Source organism: Sinohyriopsis cumingii, chromosome 12 (genome assembly GCF_028554795.1).
Source record: "Sinohyriopsis cumingii isolate HCF-2022 chromosome 12, ASM2855479v2, whole genome shotgun sequence".
In the NCBI taxonomy this organism is placed as follows: Eukaryota; Metazoa; Mollusca; class Bivalvia; order Unionida; family Unionidae; genus Sinohyriopsis; species Sinohyriopsis cumingii.
In genome coordinates, this window is record NC_142972.1 from 56,152,195 (window position 1) to 56,170,653 (window position 18,459).

General features: G+C 35.9%; 1 protein-coding gene across 2 annotated transcripts in view; it reads right to left on the reverse strand.

Moving 5' to 3' along the window:
* Positions 1–13,484: 13,484 nt before the first annotated feature.
* The window catches only part of LOC149786504 (baculoviral IAP repeat-containing protein 7-B-like), a 96,399-nt gene continuing 91,424 nt past the window's right edge, over positions 13,485–18,459 (reverse strand). For both annotated transcript variants that reach the window (XM_089978216.1, XM_089978215.1), the window contains 2 exons: positions 15,997–16,110; positions 13,485–13,687 (listed from right to left, as the gene is read on the reverse strand). In XM_089978216.1, coding sequence (XP_089834342.1) covers positions 13,488–13,687; positions 15,997–16,110 — 314 coding nt within the window. In that variant the 3' untranslated portion in view covers positions 13,485–13,487. The remainder of the gene's footprint in view (positions 13,688–15,996; positions 16,111–18,459) is intronic.

Consider the following 18,459-nt stretch of genomic DNA (forward strand, 5'->3'; position numbering starts at 1 on the left):
TACAAGAAGGGGATCTTGTATTGCCACACCAGGAATGGTAATGAACACTTTAAGCAAGTCGTCGTGCCAAAGGAGAAGCGAGGTGAAGTGTTGAAACTCGCGCACGAGAGTCTCATTGGTGGACACATGGGAATTGCCAAGACGCGTGACCGTCTTGTCAAAGAATTCTACTGGCGAGGGGTCCAGGGAGACGTTACGTGGTCCTGTCTCTCCTGTGACAAGTGTCAGAGAATGGCACCGAAAACGGATCATCGACCCGTCCCCTTGGGGAGTACGCCCCTTATCGATGAATAATTTAGACGTCTCGCGATGGATTTGATCGGACCGATAAAACCCGCATCGTCGCACGGAAATCGGTATATTTTAACGGTCGTAGATGACGCTACACGCTATCCGGAGGCCGTTGCGTTGCGTAATATTGATTCGGAAACCGTCGCGGAAGCGCTGTTTGGTATTTGGTCAAGAGTCGGAGTACCCGACGAGATCCTGACCGATCAAGGGACGCAATTCATGAGTCGTGTGATGGCGGAGGTGAACCGACTGATGTCAATTAAGCACCTCACGACTACACCGTATCACCCCCAATGTAACGGACTGGTCGAACGGTTTAACGGGACCCTAAAGAACACGCTCAAGAAGTGTGTGAAGGCCGCCCCAAGGATTGGGATCGGTATGTTCCTGCCATGCTTTTCGCATACCGGGAAGTACCACAAGCGAGTTTAGGGTTCTCTCCCTTTGAACTCTTGTAAGGGAGGACCGTACGTGGCCCAATCGCCGTACTGAGACAGCTGTGGACGGACGATCACGCTTTGGAGGAGGTACGCACTACCTACCAGTACGTCGCGGACTTGCGCAACAAACTGAAGAAAGTTTGTTCCCTCGCACAGGAAAACCTCAAGCGAGCGAAGGCGCGTCAGGCGAAGAATTACAACAAGCGCGCAAAACCACGCCAATATGAAGTAGGGGACAAGGTGTTGTTGCTGTTGCCCCAAGAACACAACAAGTTGCAAGTTTCCTGGAGAGGTCCATACGCTGTCACCGAGAAGGTCGGAGGTCAAACATATCGGATACGGCTACCAACGAAGGAGAAACTGTACCATGCCAATCTCCTTAAAAGATACCGGGAAAGAGAGACCGTCAACTATTTTGTTATCGCCACGATAGTCACCGAGGACGCCGAAGGCGATACGGAATGTGCCAACACTCTCCCGAGCTGTCCGTCAACGAGGTCTGAGACACCCTCGGACGTGGAGTGCGACCCCATGTTGACTGCGGTACAGCGGGAAGAGATTGAGACGTTGATGGCCCGGTATTCCGATGTGCTTACGGAAATACCCGGGAGAACGTCGCTTGTCGAGTTCGGGTTAAAGCTGGCGGACGACCGGCCAGTTCAGCGGAGACCCTACCCCTTGCCCCACGCAAAATGACAAGTCGTAAGGGAGGAGATCGAGCAGATGATTGCTCTGGGAGTAATCGAACCCGCCGACTCTCCGTACAGCTCTCCGGTCGTCCTAGTGCAGACGAAGGACGGCACCCATCTGTTTTGTGTCGACTACCGGAAGCTGAATCAGGTGATAGAATTTCAAGTCGAAATGCTACCTGACCAGGAACATATTTTCGCTTTTGTCTCGAAAGCGAAATATTTCTCCAAGCTGGATTTGTCCAAGGGCTATTGGCAAATTCCGGTAAGGGAGGAGGATAGGGCAAAACTCGCTTTCGCTACTCTCGACGGGACCTACCAATGGTTGGTCATGCCATTCGGGGTACAGAACGCGCCTAGCGTCTTTACTAGGATGATGCGGAAGTTGTTGGAACCCTTGCGCGATAGGGGTGTCCACAACTTCATGGATGACCTCTTGTTAGCCACAGAGACATGGGGTGAACACCTCACTCTGTTAGTTGACGTTTTGGAGCGACTACGTCAGGCGGGATTGACAGCTCGCCCTTCCACATTGGCAGGGCCGGAGACTCGAACGCACACAGACAAAGTTGATGTAGCAGTGATCCGTAACAATCATTGATAACATATGTTATATGTGACTTCACATATTTATCTTGTTCTTCCATAATTATACAAGACAAATATTTCAATGCATTAAGTTTCAGTTTAAGTGTAAGTGCCTGTCTTGCAGTTCCTACATAAAGCATGGACTTTCTTTTTTCATTCTAAAGCTTAAAAAATCTATTAACATTCTCTCATAGATTTCACATTTTTCGAAAGGCCCCAAATATATGACTTATATGTACTATGGTAGTATCGAATAATGTTTGCTGCCAATGTCTAGGGAGGTCAAAATTCCTTGTATCATTGGTGTTAACAAGAATAATGCTTTCTTGGTTGTTGATATTGATTGCTTTGTAACCTGGGAAAATCGTCCGTCTTACTCAGATTTCCAAGATAACTGTATTCATTAGCCTCTCCTAACATTATGCTTTTATATGCAAACTCAGACTTTTTTCATGTAATATTTACCGAACACTCGTAAGTTCCTTGCGTTCATATTCGCTTTTAATTTCCAACCATCGCAATAATTACTAAAATTATTTATCAGTGATTCGAGATTGTTGGAACTGTCTTTGAGGCGAACTGTAACATCTATGTAAAGATGTAAAACAAACTTAAATATTTAATAATTTCATCATCAGAAACGTTTAGTTTAATGCAATTGTATGATCTGTGATGCGATGGGTTTTAATGATGTTGGCAGTTTGCTATTGGTCGAGTACTACGAAAGTCTTAGCATTGCGCATCAAGCTGCAGATGACTGTTGCGCCAGGTGGACGGTTTTATTAGTTTTATTTACTATTTGATGTCTAGATATTGTTTTAATATGCATTGTTTTTAAAAATTACTTTTAAATTATAACGCCTAAAAGTATCCAACATAATCTTGCGCCATGTAACATCGTGTGATATTTAAAGATTTAAATTCAAAAAGTAATTTGCACTATATACAGTGTATGTGAATTACACCTGACACTGTGGATGGGACTTACAGTATACCATTATATAGCCTGTGATTGACTGCCTTTGTGGATAAACAGTGAAGAAATATCTGCTCTCAGTGTGAACTACTTCAATATATGGAATGATTATTTTGTACCGTAAGATGATGAACGTTGTGAAATATCTTTTTGCATCATTATATAAACTAATGAGCCTTATAAATTTTCTTCAGCACTTTCAGCACTCACCAAGATGTCATGATCTTTCATGTCCGAATCTGATATACCTACAATGATATAGTAAAATATGTACGTTCCTAGCCCTAGTATCACAGCATTTAAATCATTCATATCCCCATTAATTTCGCATATAAAGACACCAGAATGTAAATACTAGGATTGTTAAAAATCCTATTATTATAACTGGCATTGACAATGGAATTCATCCTACCCTAATCTTGAAAGGACTCAGAACCTAGATCATAGCATAAACTAAAGACATACCCACCAAGTAACTATGTACATACTTACTGGAAATGAAAATACCATGCTAAGCTCACATTTGGCCCCTGGACAGTCCTCACCTTAAGAATCTATCGAAGTTATTCAGATGTAGGTCGAAAAGGGGAATGCACACGGAGATGTGCTTTGCAAACTTATAATTCTAGTTCATATTAGAAACAAGATACTCATTATTAAAATAAATTCACAATCATAAAATCCTGATAAAAATGCAAGAAATATATTTTCTTGATAACCAGTCAATTTTTTTCTGTAACACACTGTCCAAAGCTTAACATTCGTACAACGTCATGCACAACGTCATTCAATTGTAACAAACTGGTTTGTTCAGTCACCGAGTACGTCATCCACTCGTAACCCACTGGATCGTTCACTAGTCGCTGGTCGGATGGCCAATATAATATCACTTGTTACTGGCAAGGTATTAGGACCTTATAAACCGTCCACTGTTAATTCAATGAATGATAACATTAAATTAATCTTATTCGATCATGATCCCGTTCCTTCGTTGTGTGTTACAAAAAGCTGTTCTTGCTTGATCAAAGTTAAGATAAATTCTTACGATCTGACCCTTGCAGTGACTTATATTATTATTTGCTCATCACAAACACAGCTTTCAAGTACATTTAAAACACTATGCATTGTCCACGCATTATCATGCGTCTCATTTACTGCTTTTTATTGAATGGTGTGCTATTTATCTGTGTTTGGCGTTCAGCCATATTCTTTTGACCTTGAAACTAGAGAAATAATTACATGTGTATGAGGTTTATCTCTCAAAAGGTGTGGGACTACAAAGTGAATGAAACAGTACAATATATTTATGCGTCAGCATAAGGTCCGCACCACAACAAATGACAATAAAAAGTAAAGTCATAATACAAAATAACTATTTTCTTACTGTTAATGTTTTTAGGGTGAGTAAGGCATATCAATTAAATTCTTGCTCTCTCTCTCTCTTTCTTTCTCGGCACGTATCGTAAGTTGTGTCATTGTGATGTCATCAAGTCATTGATCGAGACTTACATATTTCAACTCGAACATGCAACATCGTTTTGTCAGGCAATACGCTAAAGTTGTTGTAAGACTTCATTCAATAACGAATTGTCCATTTATGCTGATACTATTGGAATGATCGCATAAATCTCTTGCTTCCTTTCTCTTTATGTGTTGGCCTTGATAGTTTGGATATGTTCCTCTGACGTATTAGTATGCTATTTTCTTTGAAGTTCTATATTTTATAATTTTGACAATTTGATTATTTCACTAAAAACAGCTGAATAATGGCCACTTTATTACGGTATGTGTTATATTAAGAACTTCCTGGCTGTCACAAGTTTCTTCTTTCGTGGTCTATCAAACAACTACTATCTTGGGAACTATACTAATTCTTTTTAAATTATATCTACACATTTATTGTCTTTTTATTATTATATAGTACAAACAGCATATATGGCAGAATAAATGAAGTACCAGATGATGCGAATTAAAGATAATAAAAATTATTTTATGTTGTTTCAAGCCTTCTAGATAGCTGAAATTAGCGGATCATCCGCTTTATTCAAATTTTATTGTGTACTACCCTGAGCAAAAATCATAATTTCTTCATTGATCGGCGTAATGAAAACACCAAATTCTTATTACAAAGACACCTCCGTCATGCGTGCAATTTTCCTAAAATAATAGTATTTACCTTTCTCTTATGTATTATGATTTGCGTGTGCGTTCACTTTTTATGCATTGTCCTTATTGTCTGTTTTCTTATACAACATATCAGCAATACCGATATAGATTCAACTAAATTAGAAACAGAAAGCTGAATGCATATGGTGATAACTATTCTGACTATCTCTCTCTCTCTCCCTCTCTCTCTCTCTCCCTCTCTCTCTCTCTCTCTCTCTCTCTCTCTCTCTCTTCACCACCTTCCCAAGAAAACACGTAAGCAATTAGTGATCGTCGTTTTGTGTAAATTATCTTGGCTTGCTATAATTGCTTATCGCTTTATATTGTTAGCATACATCCATGGGGTATCTTCTGCCCTACCAACCTAATCTCACTAAGGGAAATCACTAATAACAGCAACAACAATCTAATTATCTGTGACGAATTCAACCCACACAGTGAATTATGGGGAGGTAAAAAGAAAGATCAAAGAGGGAAAATGGTTGAAAAATGGATAACTGAGAACACTCTGGTCATCTTAAATGACGGGTCGAACACTAGATTAAACCCTGAGGATGGCACTTTCTCAGCCATAGACCTAACCATCACTACCCCAAAGCTGGCTCAAATCACAAATTGGTGGGTGGATCAAGAAGATACGTTAGGAAGTGACCATTTCCCCATCACATTCGTTATTCAAACAAAAGCTCAACACATTCGAAACGAAACCCCACCTAAATTGAGGTACCAACAGGCAGACTGTGACCAATTCCAATTATTACTAGCTAGAATAAACCCAGATAACTTCGAAAGCCCAAATATTGACATGTATTATGATAACATAACAGACACAATTATAGAGGCAGCTAATCGATGCATCCCAAAGACAACTAATATCCAAAATAAAAACCCTGTACCATGGTGGACTAAACAGTGCACTATAGCACATAAGGACAAAAAAAGGGCCTTAAATAAATATAAACGAACCAAAAATTCTATATACTTCCAGCAATATAAAAATAAAGAAAAAGCTAAAACCAAACTATACAAACTGCTAAAATTATTCTATGGCAAACCTTTTGCTCTAAACTGAGTCTAAAATTTAACTCAAAACACATATGCGACAAGACAAAGCCATAAAAGGGAAAGCAACTACCTCAGCCCCCAAAAATAAAATGCCATAACACATAAAGACAAGACAGACCTCGTAGCGAAGCATTTTTCGAACATGATTAGCAACAATAACCACACCAGAAACTTTCAAGAACACAAAAAACTAATGGAGGAAACCCAACCTCAAATGTTTCAAGATCAAGGAACAAAATGATCTCACCTAAACAGCGACATCACAGTACATGAATGGGAGATAGCCCTACGATCCAAAAACGAAACATCCCCTGGTAAGGATCAGTTAGGTTACATTATCTATAAAAAAAACTACCTATCAACATAACAATAGCCATAATCAAAGTCTTTAATAGGATATGGGATAAAGGCCAACTACCCACCAAATGGAAACAGTAATAGCAAATCCCCAAGCTAGGTAAAGATCCTAACAACATAAATTCGTACCAACCCATCTCCCTTACAAACAATATTTGCAAAATAATGGAGACAATAATCACACATAGGTTATAACACCACCTAGAAACCAATAATCTACTCTCCATAAATCAATGTGGCTTTCAGAACAAACGGTCCACCACTGACCAACTTCTCAGACTGGAAACATACATCAAACTCGCTTTTAGCGCACATTGGAAAACCGATCGCAACTTCATAGTGGTTTTTCTAGACGTAGAAAAAGCGGTCAACCTAGTATGGACCAATGGACTAATGACCAAATTAAACAATTTGGAATAACTGGACGCTTGTTCAACTGGATTAGCGATTTCCTCACAGGCCGGAAAATTACCACAAGAACAGGCAACATCCATTCGGAAGAATTTTCACTTGAAAATGGAACACCGCAAGGAAGTGTAATAAGTCCCCTCATATTTAGCCTAATAGTAAACGACCTTGACCTCAATACAGCCTCCACAAAAATAAACTTGATACAATTTGCAGATGATAGTGGCATATGGAAGAATGGAAATCCTGCCAATAAAACAGCATTTAAAGAAATCCAGCAGAGCCTAGACAACATAGGGAGATGGACGGACAAATGGGGTTTCAAAATATCTCATGAAACAAATGTGGCAATCATATTTCACTCCCAAACGAAATAACAACCTAGTCTATCCAAACTTCTATATATAAAATCAATTAATCAAGTACGTAACAGTAGTAAAATTCCTAGGAATGTTTTTTGACATCCACCTCACATGGAAACAGCACATTGAACAACTCACCCAGAAGTGTGACAAAAGATCTGAATTTACTCAGCAACATCACAGGGACTGACTGGGGATCCAACCAGGAAACCATCCTCACGATATATAAAACCCTAATTAGATCAAAACTGGATTACGGTTGCCAAACATATAATTCAGCTAAGCAGCCTGTACTACACAAACTTGACACAACCCAGAGAAAAGCCTTAATATTATGCACATGAACACTCCCCTCAACATCATTAGAAGAACTACAAACACTAACAGGAGAACTACCCTTAAAATTACGTAGGCAAGAACTGCTCCTCCGATACTCCATTCGATTAGATACCCACCTAGACAACTATCCCACCAAAATAGCTATAAACAAGTGTAAAGTTGTCTTCAAACCCACAATCATACCCACCTCATAAAGTGGCAATGTAATGCTTTAACTAAGAGAGAAAATACCTATACTGAAAAAAGGTAACAAACAATACAGACCAGAACAAATCATGGTTACAAAAACCACCAAGGATTAACATTGAAGTTACCAAATTAGGCAATAAAGAAGGACAAGAAAACATACTGAAACCTGTACTGGTAAACGAAATCAACCAAAAATACTCGGACTATGTTAAAAGATATACCAATGGATCAAAAACAAACAACCCACCAAGAACAGCAGCAGCAACAGTCATCCCTGAATTCAATATACAAACTGGATCCAGATTATCTGACTACTGCTCCATTTACAATACTGAATTCTGGGCTATACTTGAATCACTAGAATGGATCAAAGACAACCAAATACCTAAAGCATTCATTATAAGCGATTCCCTAAGCGTTATCAAATCGATCCAAAATCGCAATATACACTCTAGGGAACAATTCCTCGACAGAGCATGCCAATTAATCGACGATAACACCACAGCACATCAGTTAGTCGAGCTCATGTGGATACCGTCGCACATTGGAATCTCTGGCAACGAAACAGCAGACAAAGTTGCACAAACCAAACTAGGAGATTAAAACTCTATCAAGCTTAACTGTAGCTCTACAGAAGCACTAAGCTTCGCACAAACATAAATAGACCAAAAAAAGGCAAGATTTTTTAACTCCTCCACAAAAGGTAAAAAGCACCATGAAACCCAAAAAACCCTAGATAGGAACATACAGCTACATAAGGGTACATATTTAGAACAGAAAACCATAAACAGGATATTCACTGGAAAAACTAAACTAGCAAGCAGTTTTGGAAGGTTCATAGGACCCAAACCAGCAAATATTAACTGCTTTACCTGCCACACCACGGAAGATCTACACCATGTATTCAATATATGCCCGAAATATCAACCCGCTAGGAAAATATTTATCAAAAACCAAAAAGAGACTGGATCACCACATACATACCCAGAGTTACTTATGGACTCTAATAAAAATACACAATCAGCAAATAAAAAAATAAAAAAATTCATTGACTCAGCAGGACTTAGGAACAAAATATAATTACTATCCCCACAAAAACAAAATACACAGTAACTAGCTAAGTACATTTATTAGCCTCCACATAAAAACCCATAACATATCATTCAATTTTATAAAAATATTAATAAATAATTCACTTACGAAGCACCTATCAAAAACTAAGGAAACCGCAAAATCGGATGTCCTAGATGTCCTTAACGAACCGAATAATCAGCTAGGACTCTGGTCCTAGATGTCCTTAACGAACCGTGCAGTAATCGGCTAGGACTCCGTTCTCTTGCTAAATAAACTATAAATAACATTCATTCTCTAAAAACATTAATAAATACATAACTTAAAGAGACAATATCTAAAAACGTATAAATAACATAACGTAGGAGGCACACACTAAACACCTCGACTAGTAATACCATAATATTCTTGAAAATCTCTCTTCATACATGATTTCTACTAACAACCGCTATAAACAACATATAAAACACGACTTTTTATAACACTTTTGGGGGAATAAACAACAAAAAACAAGAAAAACTAGGCAAATTCAACAAGAAACCAGCGATGTGAAGCCACCAAGCTCTCCTTCCCACTAATGACAGCCAACCATTCAAGTGTAAGGGACCTTTATGGACCCACAGATTGAGGCCAAACTATCAGGGTTCCTTGAACCCATAAATCCTGGGGGCGGTGGCACCATTCCCTTCGCCAAGAACAACTAGCAGGCTGCGGTGCTGTCAGAAAAAAGAGGCACATTCACAATTGTGCGCACGCCACTATAATTAAACTCAACAACAAAAGCACAAACATCCTGTGTTAATTTTATCCACATTTAATGACTGTTTAGTGCTACAAATAAAAGTGCATTACAATTGTTGAACTCTATCAATGTTATTAGCCGTATCCAGTGTCCACGATTATGAAAATAAAATAAGGCTTTGCATATAAAAATATATCCCAAAAAGCATCCTTTAAATATGTGTTTTGTAAAATAACACAAACCTTATCGTTTGCTTCAGTAATTTCACAAAACTGTTGTTTTTTTTATAAATCTGATCTAATTTAATTTTTTTAGATTTAATTTTATATAACATTTCATGTTTGCTTTCATGTAAATTTTGTACCTTTGTTTTGCTTACCTCTGGAACGGAATCCAAGATTCAAGACCAACTAATACTTAAGTTAGTAGAGAAAGTGCGTCAATCTTAAAAAGTATATCATTTGCTCGCAACGATGCTCAAGCAACGAAAACCTACACGTATGATATCTTATTCCCAGAGACTGGAGTTGGTTCAAATACAAAGACACAAATGGAGGCGTGCCAAAAACTATTTAATATCGTAAAGGTGGTTTAATTGAACTGAGTTTTATCAAGGAGGACATTAGGTCCATTGTACGCACAGATACAGCCAAAGTAATCCATGCTGATACAGGTAATTAAAACCCCAAGCCACAAAGGGAGTTCATATCTTTCTTTGAATCATGATATTCACGTGTATCTGCTACATCAACATAATAAATAAAACTAGTAGTAGTAGTTTAACACCACACGTATGCACGTAGCCTTCTCAGGTTAAAATAATCTCTATTTTAAGAAAATAATAAGAAAATATGTTGATTAACCTAGGATGACCCATAACATTTAGAAAAATATATTTCCAATTGGAATCTAAGGGGTCATGGTTGTTGGGAAGGGCAGATATTGCAAACAAATGATTAATGTTGACCAACGTAGGAAATTAGTTTAAAGTATAGAAGCGTACACTGGTTTCATACATAGAGGATCTTAAATGGGTAACGATTTACTTTTGAATTTATGAAACGAGCTGAATAATGTTCATCTTTTGTTAGCATTGTCTCATAAATGTAATATTAAAACATTACCCATTTGTGATTCTTTTTATCACATACAGAAGACGTAAACAAATCTCTGAGTCGGACTTGCATCACATAATTACCGCGTACATATGCTGTGGTTGGACAAAGTTCTGTCAATTGCAGAGACCGGTTTATGTCTACATTCTTCTGTGAACAAATGTGAGTTTATTTACTTCAGTAAGTTCATGTTTAAACCAAAGCTTGCATATAGGGTGGATTCCATGCTACATATATACCGTCCATCCATCCCCACTCCAACTCTCGTTATCATCTAAGCAATACCGGCAGTTTTACTTATTGTTATTATTCTTGTCTTGGGGTGTTTGCCATTTTTCATGTTATGATATGTTATACACAGGGGCGGATTAAGGCTCACTGGTGCCCTAAGCACTGACAGATATTGGTGCCCCCTCCTTTCCACGTACACCTGGGAAGATAACGCTAGGGTGCACCATGATCAAGAAACAGAACATTATGATCAATTTGCACTAGTTTTATCAATTTTTTTACAAATCTTCATACGTTTTTTATCCTTTCACCCATTTCTCAGCTTTGTGGTGCCCCCTTTAGCCCTGGTGCCCTAAGCACGTGCGTAGTCTGCTTAATGGTTAATACGCCCCAGGTTATACAAGATATAACAAACCCCTGTAGGGGTACATTTGCAATATTGAAAAACAGACGAGACCATATTTTCCCAATTCCCTTTTGCTAGTAGATTAAAAAAAAAATTGCGGCCAAAATGTTCAATGAAAACGAAAAATTCCAGAAGGATGGTTTAAACGTTTTTCCCACGATCGCAGCCAATCAGTAAAGAGAATACTGCAGAATAATTTCATGGGCTTATTTGGACTATATAAAATGATACGTTCAGATTTATAATATGTCATGTTCAGCTATCACAAAAGCTTCGAATGAATAATCAAGGAAGACACGAACATACTAGTTGGAGAATAATAATAAGAATGTGCCATATTTGTATTTGCAGTGGCGGCGCGAGGGTTGCAGAAATAAGTTTGTAGCTAGATACATGTACGAATGGATGTCATCTGTCTGTAAAATCAGTCAAGATATTAAAAATGTGTCTAAAACAAAACGAGAAAGCATTCTGAGTACACGTATTTGCTACTATAAAAGACTTATGGCAAACCATTGGTTAACGTACCCATGGCTAAAAGGCAACGATAATCGTTGCTATCCTATCTTAATTTCTAAACGTACTGCTTCTAACGCTTTGCTTTATTAATCCGCTGTTGCTCTTGTAATAATAATAATAATAATAATAACAACAATAATAATAATAATAATAATAATAATAATAATAATAATAACAACAATCTTAATATTAATATTAATAAATAAGAACATCAACTACTGCCAACACTGCTACTTCAATAAAGCAAGTTGACCCCTTTCCTTTTATATTTATTATATGGCTAAATATGAGGATGCAGTAGTGATACGTAATATGAGGATGTAGTAGTGATACGTAATATGAGGATGTAGTAGTGATACGTAATATGAGGATGTAATAGTGATACGTAATATGAGGATGTAATAGTGATACGTAATATGAGGATGTAATAGTGATACGTAATATGAGGATGTAGTAGTGATACGTAATATGAGGATGTAATAGTGATACGTAATATGAGGATGTAATAGTGATACGTAATATGAGGATGTAATAGTGATACGTAATATGAGGATGTAGTAGTGATACGAAATAAAAAAATATTGTAATGATACGAAATATGAAGATGTAGTATTGATACGAAATATGAGGATGTAGTATTGATACGAAATATGTGGCTGTAATAGTGATACGAAATAATATTCTTTTGTAGAACCATATGCTTTCAAATGTGTGCATACCTATGACGACACAACTTATGTTGTATCAAAATATCCAAGTAACTCTTCAAAGTCTTTGAAGCATATGAAGTTTCCTAGCTGGATCCTGTTTCATGCCCAAGTTGTGTATTCGTGCTGATACACAGATAGCTCTTATAAATGTTTTAACCTACATTCTGTATGAGATGAAACAAATGTACTGGCCAAACCACTGGTCAAATCAAACCTGAAATTATTATTTGCATATCCAAATGTAGTTTAAAATACTCTTGTAATGGGATAAATGGTTGCATAGCGAAATTGGGAATTCAATAATATGACTGAGTTTGAGATCTACAGTCCGACTCCTATACGACATCACACGCCATTGACTCAAAATTTAGCAAACAAATTACAGTTTTGATTTTTATGAACTTGAAGAACGTCATTTGGAACTTATCGCCAGTAACGATAAATGTCACTAAATTGAAATATATTGCAATGTCTGATATTCGTTCTACATAATATCTAATAGGGAGGCGCATGGATGTTTTGTTTTCTTTCTAAAACTTATTTATATTTTCTCATCTCAAGGCTGAATGTGTCCATCCTACATCTGAACCTGGATCAACCGCCGCGGCGTATCTCTGGAGAGGATACATTATCCCAAATTGTGTGATCTTAAAAGTATCATACATGTATTGATTTACCATTAAAAATCAATTAATCAACTGCACAATCTTTGCTTTTGTCCCCTCAAGCAAATGTAACTAAAGGCCCCGTTTGTAAGTACTTAACTAAATATATCTGACGCACCAATTCAACTATTAAACAATGACAAATTCTAAGATCGTTTTCAGATTATATGTGTTTTAATTTTGCAACTGATATTCTTGTTGCAGATAGGGCAGATAAGTGTTTTGTCAGCGCAATTCGAACAAAGACAGAGATGCGTGCACGGTAACAAACAAATGTCTTTTTTGGTTACTTTACAAACAGCGCATAACACAAGTTTCCGAAGTCTTGTATTTTCTTCGATGAGACTTTCCTTTAAATCTGTTAAAGACAAAGAAATTCATGTTGTAATATGAAAAAGACATGCTCGATGAGAAGTATAAATATTGATACCCGCTTCCTTCGTTGGTATTAGAAATCAAAATGTCTCCAGATGGTTTCTGTTTTATAGCATATGAAATTGATAATTTCCAACTATACATAGCTTCCTTGCATAATTATAATGAGGTATCAATTATTTTCTTCTAAAATGTTTTACTTCCAACGCGCTTTACATAAGATCTAATCAAGGTTTGTTGATTATTTTAAAGTTGTGTTGTTTTAATAACGGCGACTTTGTGTTTTGGGAGACTAAGTTTACTTGCATACATTTATAAGTACTGATAACAGGATGCCCTCTGTCAAAGTTCAGTAATTTACTTGTGTTTAATTGTACTTACAATAAGTTTCTGAAAAGTGGTTTCTATTTCTAGAAAGTTACTTCTATTATCTAACAATAGAACCATCTTTGACATCAGAAACAAATCATTTTGTTTACATTGTAAAGTTCTTTATGCAAGGACAATTTTTACAAACCCAATGTTCTACAGCAGATTAAAGAATAATAAACTACATGCCGGTGCCCACAGCACGATATATAATACATGCAGATCAGGGATTTATCACATATTAATTGTATTTTGGCTCAATATCTGAGTTGTTATAGAGTGTCACATAAACATTTATGGCAAATGCAATAATTATCTACCTTTTTTAGTGTGTGCTTTATATTAGGACTTTAAGAAACACGTATCAAAATCATAACTGTATTCACCAGATAAGGATATAAATCGGGTCCGTTATCTTTAATATCTGAAACTATATTGTTTGCCGTCAAAACCGATGAATTGGTTATTGAGGCTAAACACATTTCCATGCAAATTTAGTATGATGATGACAGTTTCGTGTATGGTGTACAGGGAAGAATGGCTCCAAAATTAATCAAAATTCAAAGTCATAGGATTAAGGTTGATGAGCGTTCGTAGTTCATTACATCATGTATTTCGACCATATGATTTCTAACGAACACAGCAGAAACTATACATTCTAATTACTTTTAATAAATAGGTACAAATATTTCGTTAACGTCCCTTAAAGAAGCAATTGATTTATGTAATTTTTAATTTCGAAACCTTCACCGGAAAATGACAAAGTCAAAAGGATTTCAAAAATATTTTTACACAGTCCATGACAATACATGTGCGGGTGTATTCACACCATAGTTACCATAGTGTTTATCTATTTAAGCCATAGTGGTCACTGACATTACAGACTGGTAACCTAGAGTATACAATTACACGTTTAGGTTTACTTTGTGCTTTATTTCTAAACCGGATGTTAATCATTCGGACACTGTCTAATTTTGGCAAATTTTTGAAAACTAAAACTAAATACCCACATTGCTGGTTCTAGTAGCAGTTGATTAACTTTTCATGACTTATTTTATGACGCAATCTATCTAAAACTTATTTACAGCATTGGACGCTACTTGTCGTGGTTTATTATGGCAGATTGATTCAAACCATATGAAATATATACAATTAGTTAAAGAATACAACCTCTTGACCCTTTCGTACTATGATAATTTAAAAGTCTCAAGATCCAGGCACTATTGATTGCCCGTTTCCACAAACTCGTCTTAAATCCATAATTATGTTATACAATGATATTGGTAATTGTGATATTTATATCCTATATTTTCTCTTCAGTTTTAAATTTCAAATTTCGTTCTTACTGGTCTGTTAATTCTTATTATTATTTTGAAATGTATGCATCTTTATGAATGTTTAAAATGTTTGCGTAACACCAAAGCCTGATTGATTACTGTTCTTTTCTTACTTTTCATCAAAATTGAAAGAATACATTATTATGACTATACAATTAGAACTTTATAATATAAATAGGTTCTAAAGTTGCTAGATTGTAATGTTTTGACATCCACAATTACTGACAAATTTACGTTGATGAGAGAGAATATAAAGATGCCCTAAAATGGAAATAATTCACTACTTAACATGCTTATTAATAATAGGAAGTTAATATTTAACTTTAAAGTAAGAAACCATACACGCCACTTATAAAACGAAATTGTCCCGAAAATAAGCTAAGGTTCCTCCACTACCATCATAAAAACTGTGTGCAATATTACATTCCTTTTTGTGTCTCCATTATCTTTGATTTTCATAGCATTCACTAGGTTTGTATCGCACATTAGGTAAAGAAGAAAGTGTGGTACGTAGCGCAAATATTAAGATATATTTTTGACAAAAATTGGAAACCATGAATTATGGATGAGGAGTAAAATAACTTACCATTCCTGCGACTGCTAGGCCTTGGTGTGAGTGAATGATTTATATCCCCATCAACCGTATCTTCCTGCTCTATAGTTACGTTGATCATATCCATCGAAGGATAGTCCACATTTCCTTTAATTAATAAACAAAAGCCAGCCATATTCGTGCCAAGATAAATAAGATTATATTTGCATATGCCGGTCTGAAGAAACATCATTTCACCACTGTTTGTCTAATTGCTTTATACCATTTGCAAATAGGCACAATATAAATATGTAAACCCTAATATGAAAACGAGGTCATGGAATATTTAATTACCCATGAATTCAGATTTAAATTCAACGCCATTACTACATTAGATTTTACGTTGAAGCAGTGATGGACCTTTATGCATCATAGGAGGAACCCGATTTCAAAATATATGTGTAAATTTAAACAGAATCTATTACAAGAAATATAAAAATATATACATTCGGAAAAGGAGAGACATATTTGAACAACGTGTCAGATAAATGTTAAAGAATCAAGGAAATATTTGTTAGAAATTGTGCAGATTTAAGTATTCTTTTAAAAACGAGTATAAACTCCCAGTTCTTTGTATTTGTTTATTTTCTAAGCATTCAGCCACATAATAAAATTTGTCAAAGTTAGACTGCATGTAATTATTATTAAAGAAAAATCAAAGAGTACTTAAAAGTCTGTTAGAAAGTAGAAATGCACAAAAAGAAATGTAGTAAAAGAAATCCAATTGCAAATATAAGTTTCATATATGATTGCGATGCCAAAATATCATAAAGCTCATTTTTGCAGAGCACTGCTATCGAACGTAGTGATGTAGTTTCTACAAAATGGTTTGCAAATGAGGTCTTTACCAATTCGGATAAAATATATGCGAAATGAAGGCAGAAATATCAGACCAATCAGTAGAGAACAATACATATTGAGTATGATTTTTTTTATCTGAAAGGATCCAAGAATGGGTTTGTACTGTGTAAGCATACAAACCTTTAAACACGTCATATACTGATATAAACATGGGAGCAACCAAAAGCATTTGAATTTTGATGCAATGGATAGATACGGACGATCAAAAAAACTCTGGGTAAATTGCTTTTGAAGGACATTTATTTACTATTGGTATTAATAGCATATTTTGTTTAACATTCCTGACAATAACGTAAAATACAAGAAAACAATATCGCTACTGTAACTATGGTTCAATTCGATGTTATATAATGTATTTCAGCTTTGTTCCATCCAAACAAGTTGGTACTTGTAAGACATGCAAATGCAATCTACAGCGAAATCATTCTTATAAGAATGGTGCTGCTATTTCAGTAGTTCCTTTTATGTTCCTTGATAGAGGACGTTCTACGGGTTGTGTAGGCAGCATCACTTCTGTATTGACGAAGAATATGTTTTGTATATTGAGGAGGTACAATAGAACAAAACAACTATATGTGTCTGCAATCCAAATTATTAGCACTACACATGTATTACCCTATGGAACAAGTAAAAAGGCCCTACAAGCAACCTACTATGACACTATGAAGCCAAGAATAAGCGCTTAAGATATATATATATATATATATATATATATATATATATATATATATATATATATATATATATATATATATATATATATATGACATGTCAATGCAGCATAATGTCCATACAAATTTGCAAGATAATCCATCTGCTGAAGAAATATATCTTCTCTTCAGTATTTAGCGTATTTGGTAAGATTTAAATCGAGTCAGTAGCTTGATTAGCGATATTGTTATTAAATCGAGGCAGTAGATTCAGCTATGTTTCTTTCTTTGTGGAAGAGAGTGTCATCCAAAATGGGAGCAGGACATTACCCCCCCCTGTCAATTACCCCCCTGCAACTACCCCCCTGCCATTACCCCTATAAATTACCCCCCCCCCCCCGCATATTACCCACTGCCATTAGCATCATTTAGACATACAGATACAAAATAGAACTAAAGCAAATCCGACGAATTAAAAGTGTACACAAACACAATCTGATAACCCGTGCCCAATCTATACTATTGCTTTGTCTTCAGCTCACTGAATAAAATTTGAGCAGAAATGGTTTCTAATTAAGTGTACACAAACACAATCTGATTAGAGTATTGTCTTCACAACAATAAAAATGATTTTAGCAGTTTAATCTGTGGTCCATCTATACATGTGTGTTGGCTTCACCTCACTGAATATACTTCGAGCAGAAATGGTTTCTAATTACGTGTACACAAATACAATCTGATAAGGGAATTGGCTTCACCTTATTCAATATACTTTAAGCAAAAATTATTTTTATATGTATGCTCCAGAAAAAGAAAAAAAAAAAAAAAAAAAATATATATATATATATATATATATATATATATATATATATATATATATATATATATATATATATATATATATATATATATGTGTGTGTGTGTGTGTATATATATATATATATAT